The 27,951-nt window shown below is 32.8% G+C and overlaps 1 protein-coding gene across 1 annotated transcript in view; it reads right to left on the reverse strand.

The window, feature by feature from the left end:
• The window catches only part of LOC142323808 (FMRFamide receptor-like), a 78,689-nt gene extending 62,882 nt beyond the window's left edge, over nucleotides 1–15,807 (reverse strand). Inside the window, exon 1 of the mRNA XM_075364053.1 lies at nucleotides 15,005–15,807. Within this exon, the coding sequence (XP_075220168.1) occupies nucleotides 15,005–15,335 (331 nt within the window). The 5' untranslated portion in view covers nucleotides 15,336–15,807. The remainder of the gene's footprint in view (nucleotides 1–15,004) is intronic.
• Nucleotides 15,808–27,951: the final 12,144 nt, after the last annotated feature.

The raw sequence follows: 27,951 nt of genomic DNA on the forward strand, positions 1-27,951 counted from the left end.
ACCCGCTATGTGTCCCTACCGCTCACTTGTCACATTAAAACTAGATCGGGGAGGCGCACCCCTTGTTACAATTTAAAACTAAAAAAGTTATAAGTTAAAAAGACGGCAATTTAAACCGCCACACCTCGGTCGCTGTTTGCCAGCTAGTGCCTGTCCACCATTTAAAGCGCTTGGAGCTTATTACTGGCTGATGGCAGCCATTATTTCAAGGAAGACTTCCCACAGACACGCTACAGGAATCAATAAATCCCATTTAAATTAAACAATCTAACGATGACGGTTGAACATCGCAACCTCATCGAGGAACTCCCACACGGTCCGACAATGCGGCTCACGCCACGTTGACTCGCCGTTTATGAGCGGCCAGTTTTCCTCCTGACCTCTAAGTTCCAGGGTGGCCCGGTCACTGCCCCCCCCCCCCCCAAGAGCAGGGCAGTCGAACATTAGATATTCGTTCGACTGGACCTCCCCGCAGACACACAACTCATCAGCCGCTAGGCGAAACGTGAACAGATATTGCATCAAATTCACATCGTTGGTGAGCACCTGGGCACCCTTGCCCCTTAAAAACGAGCTTGACGCATACCTTCCCACCAGGTTCTGTATAAATTTATACAAGGATCTTGCCTTAGTCGTGGTGTGCCATTCCATCGCATACATCCATCGCGAGGCTCTGCAGCCTCTTCCGTAGGCGGGAGATGGTCAACTGAACGATCCAGCCGTTGATCCAACGGCATTGTGATCGCCGTTCCGCTCCGGTACTGACCCGGCTCGAAACCGTATCCCAAATATCTCGGCCTCCCGATCGCAATTTCCACATAGATGCCCGAATTTTCACCTCTAAATCAGTTGGGAGAACCTTTCCCAATACGGTAGTAGCCTCGTAGGAGGTTGTTTTAAAAACACCAGTGCATACAATTAAGGCTCTGCGCTGGCTACTCCTTAAATTTAGAAGCAGTGCTCTATTTCTATCCAACCTGTGCGCCCAAACTGGCGCCGCGTATGCGATCATACTCTCGAAGACACCTCGGTACACCAAGTACATTTGGCGACCAGACAGCCCGTAGTCTTTCCGAGCAATCCTTCTAAGTTTGTGCATCACAGAGACAGCGTCCGCCGCAACAACTTGTTTAATGTGGTTGCTAAAAAGCAACTTGTCATCAACTAAAACACCTAGGTACTTATGAACCCTTACTCGGCTGATTACACAGCCTTTATAATTAATGTGGGGGTTTCGACTGCATGATAATTTGTCTGCGCCCTTCAGAAGCATAAACTTCGTCTTGGGCACAGAAATCTTTAAATTTTGTATGTCCATCCAGCCTTCGGCGGTTGACAAAGCCGCCTGCGCTCTGCTTTCTAGCTGTAGTCGTGAATTTCCACGAACTAAAAGGAGGTGTTCGGATGCTAACGATTTTCCTTGCTTCAGGATAGCTGGCCATTTGCAGTGTTTTCACCTCCCGAATCTCAGTTTCCATTTTATAGATCGGACAATTTATGGAAGCAATTGCGTTATCCTTTAAATTGGTGCACGCCTCTCTACAGGGGGATCTCTGCTCGGCTAGCCTTCATGACTACCTTCACATACTTGCTGATCTGTTGTCTTTCTCATCTGATTGCAATGTATAAAAAGGGTTAGCATTTAAAAAATCGCATAGGTTGCGCCAAGATAGCTCTTATGTCAAGACTATGTATGCCAGCATCTTCTCGGGCAAAGAAGCTATGTTGAATGTGAGCACATGAGAAGCAGAAGAAAGACCTTATCATTTCTACTCACGCTCAGTCTTCGGCTTCAATCAGCCGAAGTATTCTTCACAATTAGGCAGATCGAAACAAGCAATCCCTTTCAATGAATTAAGGGTGTTATGCGGTTGAACAAGCAGGAGGAACTTACCAATCTTCTTTAACGCTAAAGTTTTCTGCGTTTCGCCGTCATTCACAGTTTCGACGTTCAGACCGTTAAATTTCTTACGTATTCTTTGACAAGATTACCAACAAAGCTGGTAATCTCCCGGGCAATCCAAAATAGACTCATTTTAAAGAAGTTTTTATAGTTAATTTCACTTTTTCTTGTAATTATAAAATACCTGGTTCTGGGTGCACTACTACTGACAAATCTCTGCCGTTGACTTCTAAGTTCATTTCTAATTCACTCTGAGTCTTTACTTCTTTTCCGTTTCGATTCTGGCGAATCGGTTAATTCTAAACGAGGGTGTTTACATGAACATCTGTCGCGATTCATTTTTCATAAGCATGCATGAAAAATTAATCCCTTCTGCATCAAGTCTACCCGCCGACGTACACCTTTTCCATTTCAGGGCTATCAACCCTAGAGGACCTCCATCCAGCACTACAGTTGGCACTCCATTTGGAACTGCAGTGGAACCGGCATACAACATGGCAGAAAGCGGATGCGCAGTCACTGGACTCCAGGTCCCTACTTACCGAAGCTTTCTGGGTTCCCATGCATTGACCCAAGAGCACCTAATTTTATGCTTACCATCGTGGCGAGCATGGACAACGGAAGGGTCTCTGTTACACTTGTTTCAACATCCTTCCTTATTATACATGATCTGCAAGTGAAGCTGAGAAATCTTGTCCGTGTACTGAACTGAAGTTGAAATTCAGGTCGGGACCATTTACAAAAAATTATCGCATTTCCGAGGAAAAGCACTCCAAGCTTCCTTAGCCAGCTATATGTTTTGTACTTATGAACAGCTAGCTGTTACCAACTGAACTTGGAATGTAGAGGGTATGTTTCGGAGATGGTAATGATTTACCTCAGGGCATTATTATCATTACTCTGTAATTAATTTAAATGAAAGGTGTTGTTTACTTCTTCTCTTAATAAAGGCCTTTTTTCAGTGGTAAGAGTATTGAACTGCAGTTTACATGTCGCAACATCTTGATTGATAGCTTTTTCTTTTGTTGATCATTTTAATATAGACATTTTCGGTATGAGTATTTTTATTTTAACTGCTAAAAAGGATAAAGGAAAAACTAATTATATTTTAAGGATGAAACAAAATTAAAGGTATTATTTCGACAGCGCGAAATCTATTTACAGTTTCGTATCTTATCTGCTGTCCTGCATAGCACTGATTTTACAGAACTTAAAAAATTTCAATTTACTAAATATTAGATAACTATTGACTAATAATACTTACTCTGAGATAAACATTTATAATTATTTATCAATTTTTAAGATTTTAGTTACGCAGTGCGTTACTTATATACATCACGATTTATTATAAAATTTCAACCTTTCAGCTGACTTTGAGACTTTTTTACTTTGCCCTTTGAAATTGAGAATTTTAACTTTACATATTTTTTATTTATTTAACAAACAATTTTCATTTTTAATATTTATCAGCATTTCTGTTCGTGTATATTTTGTTCGTGTAAATATATATATTAAATTAAAAATTTATTAACCACCTTACCAGCAAAAAAGATATATGTTCTCAAGATCTTTCGGTTTTTTCAAACCATCATCAGGAGATTAAAAATATTAAAAGTCAAAAATTAAAATGAGTAACATTCATGACTGTTTGAATGTCAACAGTATACTGAAGACAATATAGTGAATTCTGGTGGAATAAAATAGAATTAAAGGAGACCATTTTATTGAATATGATATTAAATAATTTAACTTCTTTAAACAATTTTTGTTCATTAATTAAATTTTTATGGTTATTATATACGTGAAATTTTTCTAACTTATATGTATTAAAATAATTATAGAAAATGATAGGATAATAATTATAGGATTATAATAATTATAATAACAACAGGATTATTATTATAATTATAGGATTATAGGAAGTATTTTGATTGTATGTTTGACCATTATCTAAGATATGTTTAGCAAAATTAGAATTTTTGGGTTTGTTATTTTTAATACTAATTTTGTGTTCTTTTGCACGTATGAAAAATTTACAGTTGGTCATACCGATATACTCGTATATATCATATCATAATCTTTACAACTTAGACTATATACATCTTGTTTATTAAAGTTAGAAGCAATGTTATTTAATGTTTTATTATAATTATTACTATTATATTTAATAAATGTATGATTTGTAATATAAGCCGGTGTTTGCAATTTTTTTTATAAATTTTTTCCATTTTTGACAATATGGCGTGTATTAATTTTTTATATATAATTTTTCAGTTTCTTTTGGTAATAATTTTGTATTTTTAAGCATTAATTTTATTATTTATTCTTTTATATAACTTATTTACTTATTTACTGTATTAGTATTATATCCATTTGTATGGGCAATATTTTTAATTATTTTAATTTCTTTATTTAAAGAAACTTTATTGTGCATTAAAAACAGCCATCTTGGAAAAACAGTCATCATGGATGAAATTAATTGTAGTTTAGTTAATTGTTTGAAGAAGGTTTACGAAATATTTCTAATTTTATTTTATTATTTATTTTATTTTTGTATATTTTTAAGTCTAAAAAATTTAAACAATTCTTATTTTCTGTTTCCATTGTGAATTCTGTTATCAATTTTATTCAATTTATTGTATCGGATTCATTTGAATCGTTTTCATTAAATATTATAATGATATCAACATAACTTTTGTTTAAAATAGTGTCATATTGGGTCAAGATTTTCTTCTAAAAATTACAGGTATGCGAGTATTTCTTAAATAATTGCCAATAAAGGTTCACCCATTGCTAAACCAAATGGTTGTTTTCAAAATTTATTATTAAAGTGAAAAAACTACATTCGCCACATAATTTAATCGTATCGATTAATTCGTTTATATATTGTGGATTTAAATCTATATATTTTTTTAATGATTGTTAAAGATTTACTTTTATCTATGTTTGAATACATGATACAAACATCTAAAGATATAATTTTTGTATTATTATTAATTTTAATTTCACGTAAAGGATCTATAATATTTTTAACATTTTTTAAAGTGTATGTATTGTTTAATTTTATTAAATTTTTTAATGTATTTGCTAAAAATTTACTTAAAAAGTATGTTGGTGAAAGAGTAAATCAATTAACGGTGTTATTGGTATTAGACCGTTTACGTATTGGTATAAGACCGTTTTACGTATTTTAGGTAAAGCTTAGGGGCGTACGTATTAATGTATTTTTTAATTTGTTATAGAATTTTTGATTTTTATAAAGTTATTATCTTTTATAAATTGCATAGTTTTTTCTGTATATTGTTCTATGCACATAATGACGGGTGTACCTGTCTTATCTGCTTTAATATTATGTGCTTTGTTATTGATTAACTTAATTTTAATATTTTTTTTTTGTTTTTCATATTGGAATTCGTATTATTTATTGTATCATTATTTGTGGATTTCCTTTTTATAATATCATAGTATTATTCATTAAATTTATGTTATTTCTTAGGTTATCTTTTACTTCATTATCGTGGATTTTAAACATTACCTTCCTTGTCGATTACAGTTTGTTTTGTTATGTATTTTATTTTATTATGTTTAATATTATATTTATATTAAATTCCTCTTTAACTACGAATTTATGTGTAAGGTTTAATAAAACAAGATAAAATAAATAATCTAAACCTTACACATAAATTCGGAGACAAAATTATCAACATGACACAAATCAAGTTCGATAAGAGGACCTTAATGCAACTGCTTTCATTGTAAAAATTTATTTAATAATTTTATTATTGCAGATGACAAAGCTGGAACCTCTTCAGTTTTAAAATTTACAATGCATCTGATCTGTTATTCAAACATTTAATTTAAGTATCATTCCTGCCAGCTAAATATGGTTTTTCCATATAATTGAATTAAATGACAATTACTTTAATTATACTGTAATGTCTGAAGCTAAATGACTAAATGAAATAATAAACAGGCAGCATTTTAAATTAAATGAGCTTTCTTTTATTCTTTATTTTTCTATTTAGCCTCTGTAACCACTGTAAGGTATAAGTTCAGAGGATGAATGAGGATGATATATATGAATGTAAATGAACTGTAGTCTCGTATAGTCTCAGGTCGATCGTTCCTCAGATATGTGGTTAATTGAAAGCCAAGTACCAAAGAACACCGGTATCCACGATACCGGTGTTCTTTGGTCTAGCATCTTTGATCTAGCATTCAAATTCGTTTAAAAGTAACTGTTTTTACTAGGGTTTGAACCTTAGAACTCTCGACTTCGAAATCAGCTGATTTACGATGACGAGTTTACCACTAGACCAGCCCGATGGGTTAAATTAAATGAGCTAAGAGCACAAAACCTTAGCTACCTTTAGAATTTGAGAGAGCGAAGAGGAAAAGGTTAATACGAAGTAATTAATAATATTGAGCAAATATACTGTGTAATCTTACAGCAAAACCGGGCTATTAGTTATTGAGATTTTTTATAAATCATATTCTGTAAATTGTATAGTGTCAACAATTGTAAATGATAACATTCCAGTGCAGCGAAACTATTCCCCAACTATGGTAAAGCATTACCGAAAGATGGTAATTATGTAACAAGCATGAATTGTAGTGGTAGGTACTATTTGGTTTATTTAAGTGTTTAGGATTTTGCAAATATTTCCACTACAAATAAAAGAGAAAAAAATGGAATTGTCTATATAATTGCTGAAAATGGCAAAACATGCAAATATCATCACAGCAGATAATACAATCACAAGGACTCCCCAAAAGGATATAAAAGAAGAGGCATCTGAAACTATGCATCGACATCATCACAAAATTAAATATCTTGGAGAACATTTTAAAATAATTAAAAATCTAGATGAATTTAAAGAAATCCTCAGTATTAAAAAAAAAGAATTAAAAGATGAAATAAGAGACTCGAAGAAAAGAAAGGTTTTGATAATAAGACCCAAGAAATACAAAAGTAATTCGCTGTCAAATCAGATTCTGTAAAAAAAACAAAATACGGACTACAAGTTCACTTCAAATAAAAATGTTAAGAGTGTATAAATCAAATATAGATACTAGAAATTAAACTTTATGAAAATAATGAAATTATTTTCAACCTGCATAAAAACATATTTAGAATCCAGAAAAAATAACCGCATTAAAATAATTCTTCTTTCTAATCGTGTTTTTTTTTTTTTTTTTTTGTTTAACCTCCGAGTCCACAGTTAAGCATTACTTCAGAGGATGAGATGAATGATCTCCTCCCAGGTCCTTCCTCTCTCCCTCAACTCCTCCATCAGTGTCCACATTCAAGTATTCCTTGTCCCACTAACCATTCTTCTACCAGCAGGAGTCCACTGAAGAGTTTCCCTAGCCACTCCAGCAGCCTCCTTCAAAGAGTGTAGCAGACCCAACATCACTTCCTTCTTTTGATGTGTATTACTGTGGGTACTTGGTTAGATTGGTGTCACACCTCTTTATTTGTTAGGAATTCACACCGCATCACTCCCAATGGTCTCCTCAAGTACTTATTGACACATACTTGAAACATTTTTATGATTGTTCTGCTCAGTTTCCAGGATTCACCAATACGCTCTTGACATTTGAGTTGAAAATACTTATCTTACTTCTTTCAGAAAAACTATTTGATCACCATATCTTATTCAACATACTGAATTTCCATTTTACTTATTTCCCTTCATACACCACCCTTAGCTCCACCATTCCTGTTCACAACACTCCCCAACTAAACAAATTCTTCCACCTCCTCTTCTCAACTCTTATTGTATCCTTTCCTTATAATACACTCTTGTGTACTTTATATTCTATATATAAGAATATATTTATATTCTTGTGCCCTATATATTCTCAATCCTATCTTCCTGGCCTCTGCACTAAGCTTATCTGCTATTTGTTGTCATCATGGTCTTGATGCTGATATCAAGCATATATCACCCACAAAGTCTAGATCCCCAAGCTGTTCAAAAACTCTCCAAGTGATAACAGTTCTTCCCCTGGTACTCTCTTCATCGTAGGATCCATGATAATGAGAAACAGTATACCAAACAATAAACATCCCTGCTTCACCCCACCAATGCATTTGAAACTCTCTGACAAGTTCCCTCATGCCACACTCTCACTGCAAAATCCCTGTACAGTACTCTCAACATTCACACATTTTCTCTGGCATTCCATACCCTGTCAATAACATCCACAAAAATCTTGGTTTACTCTATCAAAGGCCTTCTCAAAGTCAACAAAGAGCAAGTGCAGCCTACTTCTCCAGTCTATTGACTGCTCAATGATAATTCGTAATGTTATTGCTTGGTCATTACAACTCCTCTTCTCTCTGAAATCAGCTTAATTCCTTATTAAAACCCTTCAAGAGGACCCTTGACTCTTTCTACATTGTACTTCTTCCTAAAAAGTCTACTGTTTCCCTTCTACTAATCTTCATCTGCAAAGTTGCTCTCAACAACGTATGATCAGACCCCACATCAGCCCCTCTATACCCTCTCATATCCCTCATGATCCTCCACCATCCTCTTGATACAGTAAAGTGGTCAAGCTGGTTGCGAGTCCTACCATCTGGTACATTCCAAGTCTCCTTATATATATTCTTATTTGTGGAAAATCGTCCCCCAATGACCAGATTATTCCAGTTACAAAACTCCTCAAACATCCCTCCATTTGCAATCTGTTCCCCAATTCCATGCCTACCCATAATCATTTTATTATAGTCAATTTTTACTCATAATCCTTTTATTACAGTTATTCCTGCTACCCAATTTGGCATTAAATGATTTTATTGGCAAATTGGGTCACCCAATACAATTAAAATATCCTTGAGTGCAATATTATAAATTACAATCTGTACCTGGTCGTAAAATTAATTTTTTGCATCTGCCTAATTTTCATTTGCAGAGGCATATACATTAATTACAGAAAAATTTCTAAATTTTGATTTTAACCTCTCTTTTATAATTCTTTCAATCGCTGTTTCCCAGATTATTACTGCGCCTCCGACTCTCTCTGTCATCTTGAAAGCAACTCCATACATATGCTCTGCATTCTCATTAGTTCATTTAGAGCATAACACGGTTTCCCCAGAGGATAAACTGATCCTTACACAACCAGTCCATCTTGTTTTGCTCCAAGCAAGTCTATCCTGTGAACCTCACGCCTGTATACTTACACCGTCTCTGCTGCAAGTTCCCCAGTGCATACAATGTCCTCATATTCCAGCATTCAATCCTTGTCTCACTTTTGGTTTTTAGCAGAAACTCAGTTGGGTTTTGCATCGGCCTCCCAGGTGTCATATTTTCACCAACTTTATCCCTGCCAAAGCAAGTCGGTGTAATCATATTCCGAGGTCCACTGCCAATATTACGGCATGGTCTCCTTAAACAGCGTTTGAAGATCTCTCTTCGTACCGCAAGGCAGTGATGCCGATTTTGGTGCGATCCGGCTTGGGCAAACCAAAATTTAATTCATATAATTTCGTAATATCATATAAGTGAGATTAAATGTATATAAAAAACGTATTTTGAAATGTATTTAAAAAAATCCTACTTAATAAATTATCGTAGTTATAATGCAAATACATTAATTTTGTGCTACATAACTTATCAGTGTATTTCCATAAAAACTGATTTTTTTTTTAAATTTAAAATAAAAATTATTTATATTATACTTTTGTTAGTTTTAATAAAACAATTAACTTTTGTTAAACAATATTCGGAAGAAGAGCTAACCAAATCTCTTAGAGAATATAGGTGATATATTATCAAAAAAAATTCAAAGTATTATTGATACAGAGATAGTTGAAGATGATGTCGGATATATCCATACAGCCAAGAATTTGAAAAAGTAAACATACATTAAATACTTAACATTATAGTTAAATTTAAAAACTCTAAAAGTAAGTATAAAACAATGAAACGAAGAAAACCTAAGAACGTGTGATCGACTAGAAATGGGAATAAAACAAAATAAAATTAATGTAATAGACTATATTAAAGAATTCAAGACTAGGTTTTGTATACAACTAAAAATTATTATAAGGAAAAAGAAATAAAATCCATATGGAGCTATATGGAAAAGGAATAATGAACCAGATAAACCGGACAAAGTTGATACGCAGGAGGAAATTGAACAAAAGCTATGGGAATGGACCACGAAACGAGAACGAATGTAAGGTATGTAAAATATCCAGCGAATTATGAAAGGAGAAACGCGATGACGTACTGGAAAGAGCTGACCAACAAATATAGTTTTCATTACTTTATATAATTACTTAAGTTTAAGACTCTTTATTGCGAAAATAATAAGCATATAGCTTTTGTTTCATTTCGTAAATTAAATATTGGAAAATGTTTCGTGACTAAGACCTAATTTTAGTTTCGTATGATTATGTAGAAATATAGTAACTGTTTTTTATTTAATTAGCTGATTTTGGTTTATATAATTAATGAATGTAAGACTAATAATTTTATATCATATAACTGAACTTAAACACTTTGAGATATTAATAATTTTGATAAGGAAATTAAGAAAAATGTGAAAGATATTTGTTATAATTGTAATACAACTTTTCATAACAAAATTCAAAAGATGAAAAAAAACATTTTTCCGGAGAAGAATTCGCGATGACAGAAATGCAGTATACATGCAGAAAAAATCCTGTACTCATATAATGAATTACGCTCAATTAGAAATGTAAAAAAAAAAAAAAAAAAAAAAAAAAAATACTATGCCTGGTTTAGGTGGAATTTATATGATGACGTATTTGAAAGCAAACCCCCCCCCCCAAAAAAAAAAAATAATAAAAATACACACAAGTCCTTACTGGTGTAAATTTTTAAGAATAAAAAGATACCTTAACAAATGAAAATATATTTTAATGAAAATGATAATCTTACCGATATATATAAAATACTAAATAAAAAATATGCTCCGTAATGTTGTTGCATTCTATAAAAAACCCTTTTTTATGATAAATAAACCCTTTTTTACGAATATAACGCGTATCTAAAAAATCTGATATGGACAACACATGACTTCCTTGTACGCCTAACAAATTACATTTACACATTTCTTTTTAAAATGAAAAGTATATCAAATTTTATTTCATTAAAAACTGATATTTTTTCACATATATTGTTTTTTGTTTAATTATTGAATTACTATTCAAGTATATTTTTTTTTTATGAGAGGTTAATAATTTTAACCTAACTAATTATTATTAGTCCGATTCGAACCGATGTGCCTTACCCTTGTAAGATCCAAATATTTTATTAATAAATATTTTATTTGGTTATAACTTAGGAACCAATGAAAATAAGTGCCACTTTTGATATGTAGTGGAAAACCTCTCAGTGAGGGCTTATTACTGCAGTTAAGAAAAAGTCCAAAATCCAAATCTTTTTGGACTTTGGGCTTTTTTGGACACTTTTGGTTCAGACGATTGCAATCAAAAGGAGAGGTGCACAACTAGATGTTACAACAGTACAAAATCCAAAATTTTAACATCCTACGGCTGATCGTTTTTGAGTTATGCGGGATGCATACGTACGTACAGACGTCACGCCGGAACTAGTCAAAATGGATTCATGGATGGTCAAAATGGATATTCCCTTTGAAATCTGGAAACCCGACATTTTTCGCGATCACAATACTTCACTTACTTCGTACAAGAAAGTAAAAAGTAATTATTTATGTACCTATGTATACCCACCCTTGAGTATATATTTCCGACCGTGTAAGGCTTGCTAGAGTACTAATTATTTTGTTTTTATTTTAATTGAACAAACAGCTTAATTGTCTAATAGCACAGCCTACCTTATCAGGTTTAAGGAGTATTTACAGGGTTTATTACTTTTTTATTTATATTATTTTTCAATAATAATAATAAAAAAAAAAAATTTTTTTAAGAACTTATTTTATAATATGAAATATAAGAGCGAGTTCAAATCTCTCTCACGCCTGTGTGCTTAAACTGGAATTGTCATCGTACACAATTACTTTCTGCGTATTAGCCTTACCCGTTCCGAGAAGAATGCGCACGTTTTTATTTTTATAATAAGAAAGTACAGTTCGAGAGGGTGATTTTGAGAGCAATCGAAACGTTTTAAAAAGTACAGCAGCAAAAGTAATGACGCAGAAAGGAAGAAGGGATTTTATTTAAAAAAGATCTTTAAAACGATCGAAAACTTATATTCATTTCTCCGATTCAATCGAATTAAAACCGAATTACTCTTCTATAAGACCATTATTTTAATATCCACAAAGAAATATTTCTTAACTTCGAAAATTGAAGTTTACAGATCGATGTCACTGAAGTTTACAGTAGTATACATCAGTAAGTTTACAGTAATATCTTAATTATATTCGTCATTTCATTATTCACACCTTGTAATAAAATAAGTAAAGAGATTTCAACGATTTCCAAACATTCTCAAGAAATTTTGAGAATCTTCAAAATTCCTTTCTCCATTAAAGCAAATTCTCATGAATATCATGTTTATCGTAAGAGAATATTTTACCGTAAAATATAAACGTAGAAAGTACAATTCCAGATTGTGATTTTGAGAGCAATCGAAACGTTTTAAAAAGTACAGGTTGTAACTGGTTATAACTTAGGAACCAATGAAAATAAATGCCACTTATGACATCTAGTGGAAAACTGCATATAAATATTTATAAAGATCACTACATTAAGTAGTGATCTTTATTAAAAGATACTTATTAAGTACGATACTTTATTAAAAAGTATCGTAGTTATAATGCAAATGCATTAATTTTGAACAAAATAAGTGATCAGTGTAGTTCAATAAAAACTTATTTTTTTTTAAGTTTACAATAAAATTTATTAATATTATATGTTTGTCAGTTTTAATAAAAAACTTAACTTTTGTTAAACAGTATTCGGAAGAAGGGCTGACCAAATTCTTAACGCTCTCTCAAGAGGCTAAACGTTATATAAAAAAAACCTAAGCTATAATTTATACAAAGGAAAATAATAGAGTTTTAACTGTATTTAACGGTTATATTGTTCATATTTTACAATGGAAAAGTATGTTTAATATAATTACACAATACAGTTGTTATACGTTGCAGAGAACAATATAAAGAAGCTGAATAAATAATACAGATGGAGGTAACAAATGATAGGCCTACATTTTACGTTTACGCTGATGCACCTAATTCACCGTATAATAAAAAGATTTATTCATACCGAACTGCTAAAATACGCGATAAAACATCTTAATCCTGAATTAAAAAAGTAATAAATAAATGATAAAAAGTCCTAGAATGAATAATAAAATTTAAATATTTATTTGGTAAATACGAAGTTATCGGTTCTGAGCGTGGTTGTGAAATTCTGCTTTAAGTTAATTTAATCCCTTAGTACCACCGAGCTAGTAAATTCTTTTACTGCTGTCGTAGTTAATCGATATATTGTTTAAAAAATATATTAATACTATTAGTAGTAATAATTAATTTAAATGTACAATTAAGTTTATAAAATAGCAATACGTTTTACCAACAAAATGTGACAAAAACTAAATAAGAAAATATCGTCGGCAATAAATAGTGTACTTATATTTGAAGAAAAGAATTATAAACGACTACTGTAGTAAACTTGCCCGCATATTTATTTTATCATCCTGGCTTTGCAGTAATTGACAATTTTCTAGAAAAAAATTAATTTAAATACTCTATAACCAGAGAAGATCGGTGTGTGACAAAAAGTCAAGGTTGAATTACACTCGATACTGAACAGCGGCGCCCAAGTGCCTTGTTTAACTATTCGACGACTTATTATTTATGCATATGATTACAAAAAAATATTTTAGGAAAGAAAACAACAAATTAAAATGTATATTTCCAATACGTTATTAGTTATAGCTAAAGAATATTTTATTATATACGAACAATACCGAGTAGCGATTATTCACAGATGAATATATTATATCAGATTTATCCTTGGATTTGATTCCTGATTATAACTTAATTAACTGTAATCTTAAACAAAAGACGAATAATGAAGTAAAATGTTTCTGTTTTTAACTCTTTTTATTTTTCAAGTATCTTTGAAAAACAACTACTTTAAATATTTTATAATACGAACGTAGCTATTTCCAGTATTTTTCTTCCGAAAAATTCAATTAAGAAATTAGTACCATTTTTTCACTATTGTGATTATTAAATATATTATTTTTAAATATATTAAATTTATATTTTTTTTAATAGAAATGATTTAAAATATAATAAACGTCGTCACCAGAAAACTAAAAATTGTATAATATTTAAAATAGCACAGGTCGCGAAAATAGCTATCTAAAAATACAGAAATTAAAAGTAAGCTTTCTTATAACTTTCCTAATATACTTTTGATCTCGGATAGAGACACTTATTCTTCAATACTTGTATTCGAGTAGTAATGTTTCGATGTTTACATTTACACACATTTTACATCTAATGTGTAAAGTAATAAATGTCTTTAAAAGTGCTAATCGAAAGAACTTGCTTTTATGAAAAAAATAAGGCGATAAGCGTAGGTAAATTTCATAATTCCTTAAAAAATATTTAAAAAGGATTAAACTCACCGTTAGCAAAACCTGGGATGAGCCGTAACCGGCAATGATATGACCGGTTTTTATTTGAAGCATTATTTATCTCGTCTTCCTCGTTTAAACATATCTGTAAATGCGCGTCTCAGGACACAAAGGCAAATAATACATATTTTCCTAATAAATCTTTACATTTACACGTCCGAAAACACACCATAGATATTTTTGCCTATAAGAACCTACTAAAAAATGTTAAAACATTTCATTAAAAAAAAAATTAATAAAAACAAGTTTTTGGTACTTAATTTTCATTCTTGTCTTTCCATTTATAACTTATGTTGAACTAAGGGCTACATCGTAACTAATGAATGCTGAACCCATCCAGATGAAAGGGCTCAGTGTTATTAAATTAAGAGACAGTTTGCATTGACATCCATTCTAAAAAAACATTTAAATAATCTAAATGCGAGAATAATTAAACGGCTTTCGGCTGTAAAACAAATTAGTTAAAAATACAAATTATACTTACTCATTGCGTCTGTAAACCACAAATTAAACGGTAAGTAGAGCCAGTACCAGTAATAGGTTTCATCATTCAGAAACGGTAAATGAACGAATGATAAGTAGTAGGTGAAAAGGAGGTACAGGAGATCGGCGACGGCGAGGGCGGTAAGGTATGTATTTGTAGAAGACGACATCCGACGTCTGGTCAACACAACAACCGTCACTGAATTACCGACGACACCGATAAAGACTACTATCGGTACAGCTACCCTCTGAATCCAGAAGCGAAGTAACTCCAAAACGGCTTCGCCCTCTGGATCTTCAAGGCTTGTTATCGCATTAGTGCCGTTCTCCATCAAAAGCCTGGTTCACCGATCGCAATCAACACATCACGGTCATTACCCGGAACTATAAACGACCGACAGTCACTCGAAACTGACTGAAACGGCTTTACGTTAATCGTCTCTGAATTTTTTTTCCAATCGCATATATCGTACTCATTCTTTGAAAGTAGTCTACACTTAAAACGCTATCCGTAGATTGTTTTAATCCGATTTTCTCCACAGTAAAACAGTTTCATCTAATCGGATGCCGAGATGCTACTGACTGACTGACTGACTTGTATCCCGTTCTACGACATCCCACTTCTTTTATTAGAATCTATAAATACATCACTTCGCGTAAGCTGAGCATCACACAAACTTCTAGCAGAGTAGTACGTAATCTCGGCGCGTAACAAATCCGATCGCGTCACACATGCTTACCGCAATATACACACTCCGCCGAATAGCGGAACTGTCATTGTTCACTTACACGGCACACACTGCATCTAGATTTTATTTTAATTTTTCTGTGGACCTCATTTTGTTTACTTTTACTCCCGACTCTTTTCCTCTCCCGTTCTCTCTTCGTTTGCCTCTAACTCACCATCAATTTCGTATTTCCGTTTACCTTTATCACCGTTCCGCTTCTAACAGTTTACTTTAGTGCAATCTCCTACTTAGTCTTAGTCAAGCATATGTCTTAATGTAAAATCCTGCTACTCATAGTTAATCGATCGACTGACCCTAATATCATAAAAGAAAAAAAAAATTAGAACTCAAAAAACTAACATGTTACGAAGGTAACCGCAATTTTGCTTATGGTTATTACTCAGTTGCTTCAACGACATTTTTTGGTCGACCTGTTTTTTACAGTTTTTACATAATTTTTTTTATAAGGCGTGAGGTATTCTGTTTACTGGCATGTATGTCCAATAATAAATTAACAAATGTATGAATGTATGTCCAATAATAATAAACGATTAACAACTGTAAAATTGACTGTAAGAGATGGAATCTAGTAGTAAACAAATTAAAAAGAATGGTTTTTAGATGAGATAGCCGTGAATCTCGGCGCGTAACAGACCCGGAGAATTATAAAAAATGTAAATTCGGGTTTGACGTTATAGAAGTAGTAAATACTCGTACTTTTATGTTGAGGTAACCTTCCCACCTCTGATGTAATTTAGCTCGCATTTAAGAGAGAACATGCACTTATATGGAAAAACTTTATAGCAACAGACAAAATTCTAAATTCTGCGAAAGTTCAGGTCTGGGGCTAAGCAGGACACAGAATTAGAAAGTTTTCAAATTTTCTTTTTAAGAAAGTTATATATACTCCATAATCTGAGTTGTTCGGAACAATTCTGATTTGGGAAAAAATTGGAACAGTTTCCGAAATTGATTTGGAACCGATTTAAAAAAAAGTTAATTGGTAAATATTAAGATTAAATTTTTAACATGTATTATGAAAACCTTATGTTTACCCGATGATAGATTATCGAAGTTGTCAATGCAAATAATTAAGAGGAAAAATTAGTCTGGCTAAAAACTGGTCAGATTTGGGGGATAAATAGGTTGTGATGTGGATACCTTTAAATATGGCAGGAAGGATAATTGCAGAATAAGTTAAACCGGAAGAGGAATCTAGAAAGTGATGGATCAAACGTCTGCGTGGGTGTAGGTATTTTTACGTGTGCGTGTAATAGTATTTTCTGAGAGGGAGATTATATTTGAAGACAACATTACAATTTTTATTAGCGTAGGGCAGGGGAAAGAATTTCTTTAGAGAAAAAAATCTACTTCTAGGGTCGACGTCCGCTCTCGGTAGAATTTTGAATTCAGTACTTGGGAGGTTAAGTATTAGGGAATATGAAATTATAAATTTATTGAATGGAGAGAACTGTAAAATAGGTTGTATTTAATGTTGTATTTGTTTACGTTTCAATTTTTTTTGTGGATTTAATTTTTTTGTCGTGTCAACTTGACGATGACCTCTGGATCACGCCACAAATAATAAATAACAAGTGAATATTATTTTATTTTTATAAACGTAATTTTATTTTTATTTTCGTTTGATTTTTTTTGTATTTTAAATTTTATTTTATTTGAAATGAAATGAAATTGGTTTAATAGACACAATATTTATTTTTTTTTATTATTAAATTAAACATTGTAGCAATGTAGTTTTCTATATATTTTCAGATTCTAATACACGAGTAATTCTCATACTATTGAAACTCTCCAGCATACTGCGTTTGAATTTTCTCAAAACAACTAGCTTGAAATCCTAGAAAAATCTAAATTTTGAAAATAAAATACTTTTTTTTCTTCTTTTTTTTTACGACCCGGAAGGACCAATTAGTCATTTATGTTTAGTCTTTCTTATCTTCCAATACTCTTTCATTTTCCTGGAAAAATCCCTTTTCCGTTCCTCTGTCCAAACCGTCCCCGTTATCTTTTTAGGTTTCTGCAAATTTAACACCGGGCAAGTTGTTATAATTTCCAGATCCTGATCTGAGATCTTGCAGTGCAATGCCTGCTTCTTTGATGTCTTGAAGCATCTCAGTGAGCCACACTGGTTGCGTTTTTAGCTTTAGCAATCTTTCCAAGAGTTGTTTACTTTTCCTTGATTCCTCCAAACGCAAGAGGTGGCCAAAGAATTTTATTCTCTTCTTTCTTATTTCTTCTGTAATTGGTGTAACGATCTCATAGATTTTATGATTTGGGAGTAATCTCCACTTTCCTTCCACCAAGTTTACCCCGCCAATACAAGTCCTTACGATCCTTCTTTCTATTTTGGCTAATTTTTCAGTTCTCGATGCTATCTTGATTTGACCCAGTGTTTCACTCCCATACATTACTACTGGTTTGATCACCGCATTATAGTGTCTTATCTTGGCTTGTTTGGAAATGCATTTCTTGTTATAGGTGTTTCGTGTGACCACTTGTGCCATTGGTAGTCTGTGTGCTCTTTCTTGCCAGGCTATTTTCTCGTTTAGATTCCATGTGATGGATTCACCTAAATATTTAAATTTTGATTCTATTTTAATTCTGCGACCATTGATTTCCAAATGTTTCCGCTGTGTCTTTCTAGTGAACATTGCTTCTGTCTTCTCGTACGAGATCTGAAGTCCAATTTTCGCTGCGATAGAGGCCAATGACTCTATCTGGTGTTCAGCCTTTTCCTCTGTTTCTGCAAGGAACGCTAGATCATCTGCGAAGCCAAGGCAGTTAAGGCTTACGTTGTTAAATTTACTTCCAATTTTTACTTTCTCTGGATTTTGTTTGTACCAATGTCGCAAGATGTATTCTAATGCGCAATTAAACAGTAATGGTGACAATCCGTCTCCTTGCCTGAGACCAGTTTATATGTCAAAAGTTTCCGATATCTCCCCCCTGAACTTCACCTTCGACCGGGTGCCCGTCATCGTCAGCTCCAACATTTTCACCAGTTTTGGGTGCAGCCCAAAATTCCTCAGAATCCTAAGCATATATGGTCTATACTGTAATATGCCTTTCTTGAAATCCACAAATGTAATGATTAAGCCCTTGCGTCGCAACTTGTACATATCCATAATTAGTTTTAAGGTGATAATTTGTTCTGCACAACTTCTCCAGGGCCTGAATCCGCCCTGATATTCCCCTAATTCTTTCTCCAGTTGATCCTTTATACGGTTATAAAGTACTCTAGAGAAGATCTTGTACGTACAATCTAATAGGGAGATCCCTATATAGTTGTTTGGATCCATCTTATCGCCTTTCTTGAATAAGGGGTGGATGATTGCTGTTGACCAGTGGTCTGGAAGTCTCTCGCTGTTCCAAATTTCACTAAGTTCCCTTTGCAATATCTCTAAGATGTTAGGTGCAGCGTATTTCCAATGCTCGGCAACTGTTTGGTCTTCTCCGCTCGCCTAATAGTTTTTCATTTCCTTAAGGGCTTGTTCGATCTCTTGTAGAGCAGGCGAAGTTAATTTTGATTGCTCTGTTTTCACTGGTGTGTCCGTGTCAATTCTCAGGAGTTCTTTAGGCTCTTCCGCATTCAAAAGTTCTTCTACTGCTTTGGCAAGGATTCGGGAATTTTCCCTATTGCTGTGTTCTACCTTTCCTTCTTTGTTCTTAAGCATTAACGTTGGTGCCTGGTAACGTTGCAGTTGTCTTTTGAAGGTTTCGTAGTATTCCCTGGAATTAGTTCCATGGAAATTTTCCTCGATCTTCTTAGTGATGTTATTGTGGAATTGTCGTTTGGCCTGCCGAAGAATTTTCTGTGTAAGTTTTCTTTGCTCGATTAGTTCTTGAGAGGATTTTTCAGACCTCACTCCTTGATGTCTCATCCAAGCTTCGTGTCTAGCAATGACTGCACGGTTACATTCTTCGGTCCACCATCGATGTTTTAATTTGAGGTTTGGTGAGGCTATATTCCGGTATTTGTTGTAATTTCTCGATGGTTTTTTAAGCTCTAATGTGTTGTCTACGTTTGCCGTTTCTTGCATGTAACCTTCGTTTCCTATTAATTTTCTCGGGTCAAATCTGCTTTTATTTTGTATCATTTTCTGTCTTTTGAGCGGTTTGAAATTTATTTTAATTTTGATTTTTTATGGTCCGAACCAAAATCTAACCCTCTAAGTACCTTAACGTTCTGGATTTCCCTATGGACATTTTTTTCCATGCAAACATGATCTATTTGAAACTCCCCGATCCTCTGATTGGGGCTTGCCCAGGTTTTAAGCTTATTGGACCTCTTTTTGAAACATGTGGATTTGGATACCATTCCGTATATTTTGCATAGTTCACTAGTCGAATTCCATTTTTGTTGGTTTTGTTGTGTACTGGCCATTTCCCAATAATATCTCGGTATTTTTTTTCCTTGCCCAGTTGGGCATTATAATCCCCTATTAAGATCTTAGTGTGTTTTGGGTTGATCTCTGCCACTGTTCGGTCCAGAATTCCCCAGAATTCATCTGCTATTTCTCTATTTGCCTTATTTTTATTCTTATCGTTTGTAGGGGCATGTCCATTTATTATTGTGTAGATCTTGTGTGCTGACTTAAAAGTTAGTGTGGCTATTCTTGAATAGATTGGTTTAAATTCTACGATGCAGTCCATGACCTTAAGGCTTACCATAAAACCTGTTCCAAACTGTGGGCACCTGCCACGCATTACCGCTCTGCCAGGTATACCTTTATAAATCCTGTATCCTTGGGATTCTAGATGTTCTGTGTCCGTATTTCGCATCTCCTGTATCCCTGCTATTATAATTTTATGTTCTTCCAATATATCTGTTAAAACCTTGAGTTTGCCTGTTTGCAGTAAAGAGTTGATGTGTGTTGCCAAAAATTGTGTGTATTTATATTTGATTTTGCGGGTCAGTTTTTCCCGACGCTCCGATTCGTCATTATTATCTACAAAGAAAAAACGAGTAAGAGAGAGAAAAAAAATATCCTTATATCCTCAGCATATAAAAAACAAAGTACTACAAACAATTTATTTTATTATTATTTTTTTTAATAATTTATAAGATCATTCAAAATTACTTTTTTTAAAATTGAGGTATAGATTCTGTATCTTATGTATTGTAAATTAATAAAATAAATTCCTTATACACATTCTGTTACAGATAAACATAAATTTTATTTGAAAGGTGTTTAAAACTATCAGATCGATTCTTTCCCTGTAAACTTAATTTTGTCCATATAGCAGATTGTTCATCCTTTCTTAAACTAAACGAATATTGTTACACGCTATGTGTTTTATGCACACAAAAATGTCTTTTCACACATACAATTATACTAAAATACAAAATGATTTAATAAAAAACAAGAAATCTATAAAATTACTCGGCGATATAAAATGTTATCAATTTTTTTTTTAGTTAATATTTTTTTCATTAATTTGGGTTTGATGTCTTCACTATTCAATCGGTACCGTCTGTAATTCTTCCTCAATGAAGGCTATTAGCGTTGAGGGGGGGGGCACCGGAATCACCACAAAGTGGGCGTCTTTTCGAAAATTATTTATACTCATATACTACTACGGTAAATGTAACCTGATTAACCTTGAATTATACTGCTAGTAAATTTCATTCAAAACAGAGCTATTGGATGCTTTATTACTTTATGTATCACAAATTTCCGATTAAGCAGCGTTATTTTGAAGAAAAGAAACTTAACAGTTAGTCTATCTATTGATACAATTGTAATTATATTTATGAGTTTAAGCAAAATTACCTTTAAGCAAAAAAAAAAAACATGTTTATTGTACATCGCGTATATCTTTTTAATGAGTCTGAAGCTGCAAACAGTTCGTAAACAACTAGAAAAAGATCGCGGGGAGTTTTACTTTATTGCCCGTCATTTTCAGTTAATCAAGAATTTCATTTTATTTCTGAAATTTGTACCCGTTTTGGCTGCTTTTTACCTATACGAATTTATATCCGCGTGAAAAGCGTAAACAAAAATTTTAAAATATACCCTACTACCAGCCTAATAACTAATATTTTCTCATTTTCCTTTCAGGCGTAATCAGACCAACTGTTTCCAATTATGGTAAAGTAATTTGTATTGTTACTTCGTAAAACAGATTAATCAGATTTTATTTATTCAGCAGTTCTTTTTTAAAATGTTTATTAAACACATACAAAGCAAAAACGAGTAAGAGAGAGAAAAAAATATCCTTATATCCTCAGCATATCAAAAACAAAGTACAAGTATTCTATTTTTTCTTTTGCTGAAACACAAAAAAAACCATTAACTCACGTTATAACGTTGTTATAGTAAGCACAAAGGATAATTTTGTTATCTATAGGCTCTTTCATTCTCAGCGCTAAAAGCAAAATTGCACTAAAACCAAAAGTATATATATCAACCAAATTTTTTATTTTTATTTTGAAGCTTAAAACATTACATTACGTTCGAAAAACAATATAATTCACTGTGATCTTTTCGTGTAAATCAGCTTAAATTCCACTAACGCGTCGAAAATTTGCTTTCAATTCATCAATCGTTCGTAGTTTGTTGCTATAGACTTGTGACTTAATATAACTCCAGAGAAAAGTTCTAAGGGAGTAAATGGCCAATTGACATTACAGTTTCGTGAAATTATCGAATCGCCAAACTTTTGACTCGATAACTGGACTGTTTCAGCAACTGTGAAGCCTGTTGAAACCACATTTTATTGAAATCGGAATTTTCCAAATTTGCCAACAAAAAATCACGAATCACAGCTCGATAACGTTTACCATTGACTGTGACAACTTATTAATTTTCCCACAAAAATCACTGTTTGGTGTGGATTACGGGCTAGATGCCACTAGCCCGTAATCCTCACCAAACAATGATTTTTTTTTTTAGGTGTAATGTTCGCTGTAGAATCATTTGTAGATTGGAATCATAACTAATACGGCAATTTCGCTTGTTTACGAAGAATCGAGCAAAAAATGAACCTCATCTGAAAATATGATTTTTTGATGAAAATTTGGATCTACTTTGAGCTGCTGTAGAATCCAATCAGTCGATGCAAAACAAATGGCGCTTGAAAAATAAAAAATAAAAGTAAAACAACGTCGCCACCAAAATCGACCAGTAGTTTGTGCTCAATTTGAAAAACTCCATATGTCTCTCGAAAACTTCGTATGACAATAGAATAAACTTTTAAACTTCAAAAATGCTATAAAAATTAGAAAATACTTTTTTCATTTTTACTTTAAAAGTAAAAAGTTTTTATTATATTTTTAAGTTTTAGCTTTTTTTTACAGTTTCCTTAATTACCTACCAAAACTTAATGAGCAAGCCTACAAAACTCTATAGAATATGAAAATAGCTGTCTGCTAGAAATCACAATGACATAAAAAATTGAGTATCGGGAGTGAATTTAAGCTCTCTGGAATGAAGAAAGACATGTACATTTTCCCCATAAAGTTTTCATGCTTACATTCCTGTAAAATATGAAGTCAGAAGAATTATTTTCAAATAGTTTCTAAATCTGAAATGTTTCATTTAGCGAGCGTTAACGGAACCGAATTTTTTTGTTGAAATTTCACACGACAATAATTTGATATTCAGAATGGTATGAGATTACCGTACAACAACCCAGTATAAACAAACATCAGTTAAAAAAAAAACAAAAAACATGTAAATAATTCATTTTCCTTTAAAAAATCTTCCTCTTAATTTATCTGAAAGAAACTAACTATAGAACAATTTGAAGGACATCCTCTAAATAAAATAAATTATTTCTTAATCCGGTAAAGAGCAGAGTCTGAACAGTTGAACATGCATAAAAATATAAATACGGGTTGAATTTAGAACTTACGACTTTTTTGAAGTCGTTTAAAGGTTTGAGTAGAATAAAGTAAGTAATATGCATTATTTATTCTACATAAAACATAATTAAATCTAGGTTGATAAATAAAATTTGATTTATCACTTGTGTGTAAAGTAAAGCAGTCGTGGTTATTCAGAAGGTCTTTTTTAAAAATGTTTACTTTAAACATATACAGAGCAAAAACGGGTAAGAAAGGAACATTAGAAATTAAAACTAAACTGCGTTGCAAAAATATGTTACTTTGATATACGATTATCAAAGCATTCTTTACGATCTGACAAAGATTTTTTTCTTTTCTTTTTATAATGTGCTTGCATGAGTTTTGTGTTGTAATTAATATTTCAACGAAAATCTTGCATTAAGATTATGTATACATTATGTTCTGAAAATACCTAAGTACATAAGAATTATATATTTTTATGACAGATATAAATCTTTCTAAACTTAGCCGCCCGTTTTCCGTTAACCTCATCCTGTTGGATGGCGTGAGGTTTCGGTTCTGTCCCGTAATGAAACCGGCGTTAACTATACACTATTACTGTTATTTGCATACTTTCATTAAATCCTCCTGACCAGCGATGTCTTATCCTCACGAAAAGTTTTTTGCTAATTTAATTTGACACCTTCAAGGCGCATTAAGATGAATTTGAATTTCGGATTAAAAAACTTGTAAAAACAAATTAAAAAATTTATTACATAATTCTGCCATTTCAGTAAACTAAGGCAATTTTTAATCCTCCAATTTCTAAGATTCAACTGTGTGGTTATGAATCGATTTCTAGTTCGGATTGTAGTTCAGTTTCAACTTTACAAGAAAGAACTAACATTAGAATAAATTTACAAAACATTGTAAATCATCAGCATTAGATATGAACAAGAGTTTTAGTTTATTAATTCAGAAATTAATAATGGAATTATTAATAATTCCGTTTTAATTATATTCCTATATATTCCAGTAATTATTAATAATGGAATTTGATCAATATGAAAAACGAAATAAATCGCTAGAAATATAACTTTCTTAAATACATTTGTCTGAAATGAAAAGAAACAGGACGGCATTGATTTTAAGAATTAAAATTTTAAAAAAGCAATATATAATACAGAGTGATTTTTAGCCCTGTTACCCAATTTTAAATGTAATTTAAGAAAGGGAAATTTAGGTGGAATAAAAAATGTATTTGTTACTCACAAAAGAGATTTAATAAAACGCTATTACTTACGTAATTGTTAAAGAATATGCTCAAAATGCCCACCTCTTGCGGTTATACACGCACGGACTCTTTTCAGCATATTAGCAGAAACCTTTTTAAGAGTTGCATTGGAAATATTCGTGATTAAGTCTGTAATATTGACTTTAAGTTCATCAATAGTGCGAGGATTGTTTTTGAAGGCCTCGGACTTAATACAGCCCCACAAAAAGTAACCAGGAGATGTGAGATCTGGGGACCTTGGAGACCATAAGCCCTTGCTTATTATTCGATCATCAAAGAACTCTTGCAGAAAATCCATAGTTTCTCGAGACGTGTGGCTTGTAGCGCCGTCTTGCTGAAACAACCAATACCGTTCTTGAGGTTCCAGGAGGGACACAAATTGGCGCACAATATGTATACGAGATATCGCACACCACACACCAATTTTTCAGGATGCAAAGATTTGTCTTGTAAAGCGTTAGGATTTTCAACCACCCAAATTCGACAGTTTTGACTGTTCACATAACCATCGAGATCCAAGCTTCATCACTACACTGTTTTAAAAATTCGATTCCGTTATCATTTACGGGAGACCTAAACCAACGCAATATTCCAATCGCTTGTTTTAATCTGAAGGCTGAAGCTCTTGGACTAATCGTACGCGATACGGATACATTTTAATTTTTTTAGCAGCTTTCAGAACACTCAGATGTGACAAACCAACCTGCGTGGAAAGTTTTCGTAAACTTTTCTGTGGAGAATTGAGCAATCTTGCTTTCACATTATCTAAAACGTCATCTGTCAAGCGAGTTGGTCGACCACTACGTTTTCTGTCGCAAACACTACCTGTCTCCCGAAATCGGTTTGCTAGCCTGGAAATTGACATTTTTTCTTGCGGAGGAACACCAATATTTAATTTGAAATGATTCTCTTACACTCGCGTACGATTTCGTAGCAAAATATTGTTCAAGAATGAAAACTCGTTGTTCTATGGTAAAAGACATTCTGTTTGTAACACGACCGGAAACGGCACAAAAGTTTACACAGCTCAAGAAGAATCAACCCACACTGCCGTATCTATACCGGTTGAGTAGCGCTATCAACTTCGTGTCACAAAACAAAATTTCCCTTTCTTAGAAAAAAATTACCAGACATTAACAATTGGGTAACAGGACTAAAATATCACCTGTACTAGCATCTGAATTTTCTTATGTTTTCAATAAGAAGCATATCGCAGCCTTGTAAAAAAATTGCCATCTTTCCAGAAGAAAAAATCCCATATATAAACATATATGAACAGAATAATGAATGAGAGGAGAATAATGATCGGATTTAAAAACATAACTGAGGATGTATGTGTATAACTATTAAACAAAAAGAATAAAGTTAAAAAATAAAAATTTAATAAAATATAATAGGGATTTTATAAAAATCCCTATTATAGAAACTTTAAATATTGTTAAAAAAATCATTATATAAAAATAAAACAAGTAATTCCGTAATAGATCAAATATTATTATTATTAGAACAAATTATTAATAATTAATTATTCACAATTACAGCACATTTAATAATGAATTTTACATATAAGAAGATGGTTTACCGATGAGTTCTTTTATTTATAAGTAGCATTTTATTGGAAATGTTTTTACAAAATATATATAACATTAAATCTACTCATAACATAAAATTATGGATCAGACATGTGATGACAGTTTGGTCATTCTCAATCAACAAATAAATTTAGAACATATAAACTCATTAACTCAATGATTTTCATCAAAGTCATACAGTTAAATGATTTGTATGAGTTAATTTTAACTTTGTTAAAATTGAACAAAATAACATTAAATAAATAAACAAATTAATTTCCTTAACATAAAAATACAAAGAGATTATAAGATAATAGTTAGGAATTTTTGGTGAACCGTATTACCTATAACAATATTTCCGTACATCAATTTCATCAAAAAATTGCTATATATACATGACTATTAGAGCATTAAAATATATCTAATAATATAATATTAAAAAACGAATTAAATTTAATTAAATATACAGCTATCAATATAACCCGCAGGGTTAGGCTAGTGGTTAAACTGGTCATCGTAAAATCAACTGATTTTTGACTGCAAAAGTTCTAAGGTTAAGAGTTCTTGTAAAGGGAGTTATACGGATTTGACTGCTAGACTGTGTATACCGGTGTTCTCTGGTGATCGGGTATTAACCACACATCTCAGTAGTTGTCAACCTGAGTCTGTTCCAGACAAAATGTTTATCGGTACATTTACACTTTACACTGCACTATATCACAACCTTATGTCAGGTCTAGCAAGCCGGTAGCGGTAATTGCATTTGTCTATGTACAGACACATCCAGGCACGGCAATAGCTGGAAAACTGGTTGGAGAAAAACATACAGCTCTCAGTAATGGATTTAATATAAAAGATATTAATAATTTAATAAATTAACATATAAATTTAACAATAAAACACATTCTACTCACTTAAATAATAACAAAGATTTTCTGCCTATAAGATATAACATATTTAATTATACTTTTCCTAAAAAACAAAATAATAATAATAATAATGCCCTGAGGTAGGTAATCCCCACGTCCGGAACACATCTGCGTTCTACGTCCAGAGCAGTAACAGCTGTACTTACAATACATACAGTTGGCTAACGGGGCTCCGAGTAAATTCCTCGGATATGTTACTCTTTTTGACCTGTTTCCATCTTCAGGTCACCAGACGGATTGGATTTTTCGGCCACCTGCAGGAAGTGAACAACAATTAAACGATTAGGAAGTGGACACATACCATACTTAGAGCTGGCTATGCGGCGGCCAGGGTCAATGTTATTGCAGGTGTAACGGAGACCCTTCCGTTGTCCACATGCCCCCTGCGATGGCAAGCATGTAGCAATGGTGTCCATGTATGTCGGTGCATGGGAGCTCTGAAAGCTTCGTGAGTAGGAGTCAGTCAGTGCAGAGTTTGCGCATCCGCTCTCTGCCAGGACATATGCCGGTTCCACCGGAGTACCGGATTGGAGCTCCACGGTTGCTAACCCTGTGAGTGGGGGTGTACCCCGGCGGCTAGCGTTGCTAAAGAAGGGATAAACACACATGAATATTC

The sequence above is a fragment of the Lycorma delicatula genome, chromosome 1 (genome assembly GCF_047948215.1).
Source record: "Lycorma delicatula isolate Av1 chromosome 1, ASM4794821v1, whole genome shotgun sequence".
Taxonomy (NCBI): domain Eukaryota; kingdom Metazoa; phylum Arthropoda; class Insecta; order Hemiptera; family Fulgoridae; genus Lycorma; species Lycorma delicatula.